The following is a 441-nucleotide window of genomic DNA, read 5'->3' on the forward strand; positions in this document are numbered from 1 at the left end:
GAGGAGGTGCCCTGTTCAGTGCAGGGAAGCAGCAGGAAAAGGCTGCTTAGAGAGGCCCTGTGTGTGGAGGGAGCCAGGGCAAAAGCCATCTCAGAAGGGTTGTGGGATTCAGCACTGAAAGGAGACTGAGAGCATGGGCGGTGCTGGTGGATGGCTGTGCTGCAGCGCGCTGTACTCCTCTCTTGATTAGAGCAGCATCCTTTCTTCCTGGCTTGTCTGCGCTGTCGCCTAACCTTGCCTTGTGTGCTTTGCAGGGAGCCGGAGCAGTGGTTCCAATCGCAGCGGCAGCGAGAGGAGGAAGGAGAGAGAGAAGACTGGGGAGTCCAAGTCCGGCGGCAGCGGGAGCGAGTCAGACCACACCACGAGGAGCAGCATGCGGCGCGAGCGTGCGGCCAGTGAGCGCTCGGTGCCGGCCAGCCAGCACAGCCCGCGACGCAAGCA

General features: G+C 62.1%; 1 protein-coding gene across 1 annotated transcript in view; it reads left to right on the forward strand.

The window, feature by feature from the left end:
- Window positions 1–434, forward strand: part of DVL3 (dishevelled segment polarity protein 3) — a gene marked incomplete at its 3' end in the record, with an annotated part of 11,068 nt that extends 10,634 nt beyond the window's left edge. Inside the window, exon 14 of the mRNA XM_010139936.1 lies at window positions 253–434. Within this exon, the coding sequence (XP_010138238.1) occupies window positions 253–434 (182 nt within the window). The remainder of the gene's footprint in view (window positions 1–252) is intronic.
- Window positions 435–441: the final 7 nt, after the last annotated feature.

Source organism: Buceros rhinoceros, unplaced genomic scaffold, assembly GCF_000710305.1.
Source record: "Buceros rhinoceros silvestris isolate BGI_N320 unplaced genomic scaffold, ASM71030v1 scaffold32027, whole genome shotgun sequence".
Taxonomy (NCBI): domain Eukaryota; kingdom Metazoa; phylum Chordata; class Aves; order Bucerotiformes; family Bucerotidae; genus Buceros; species Buceros rhinoceros.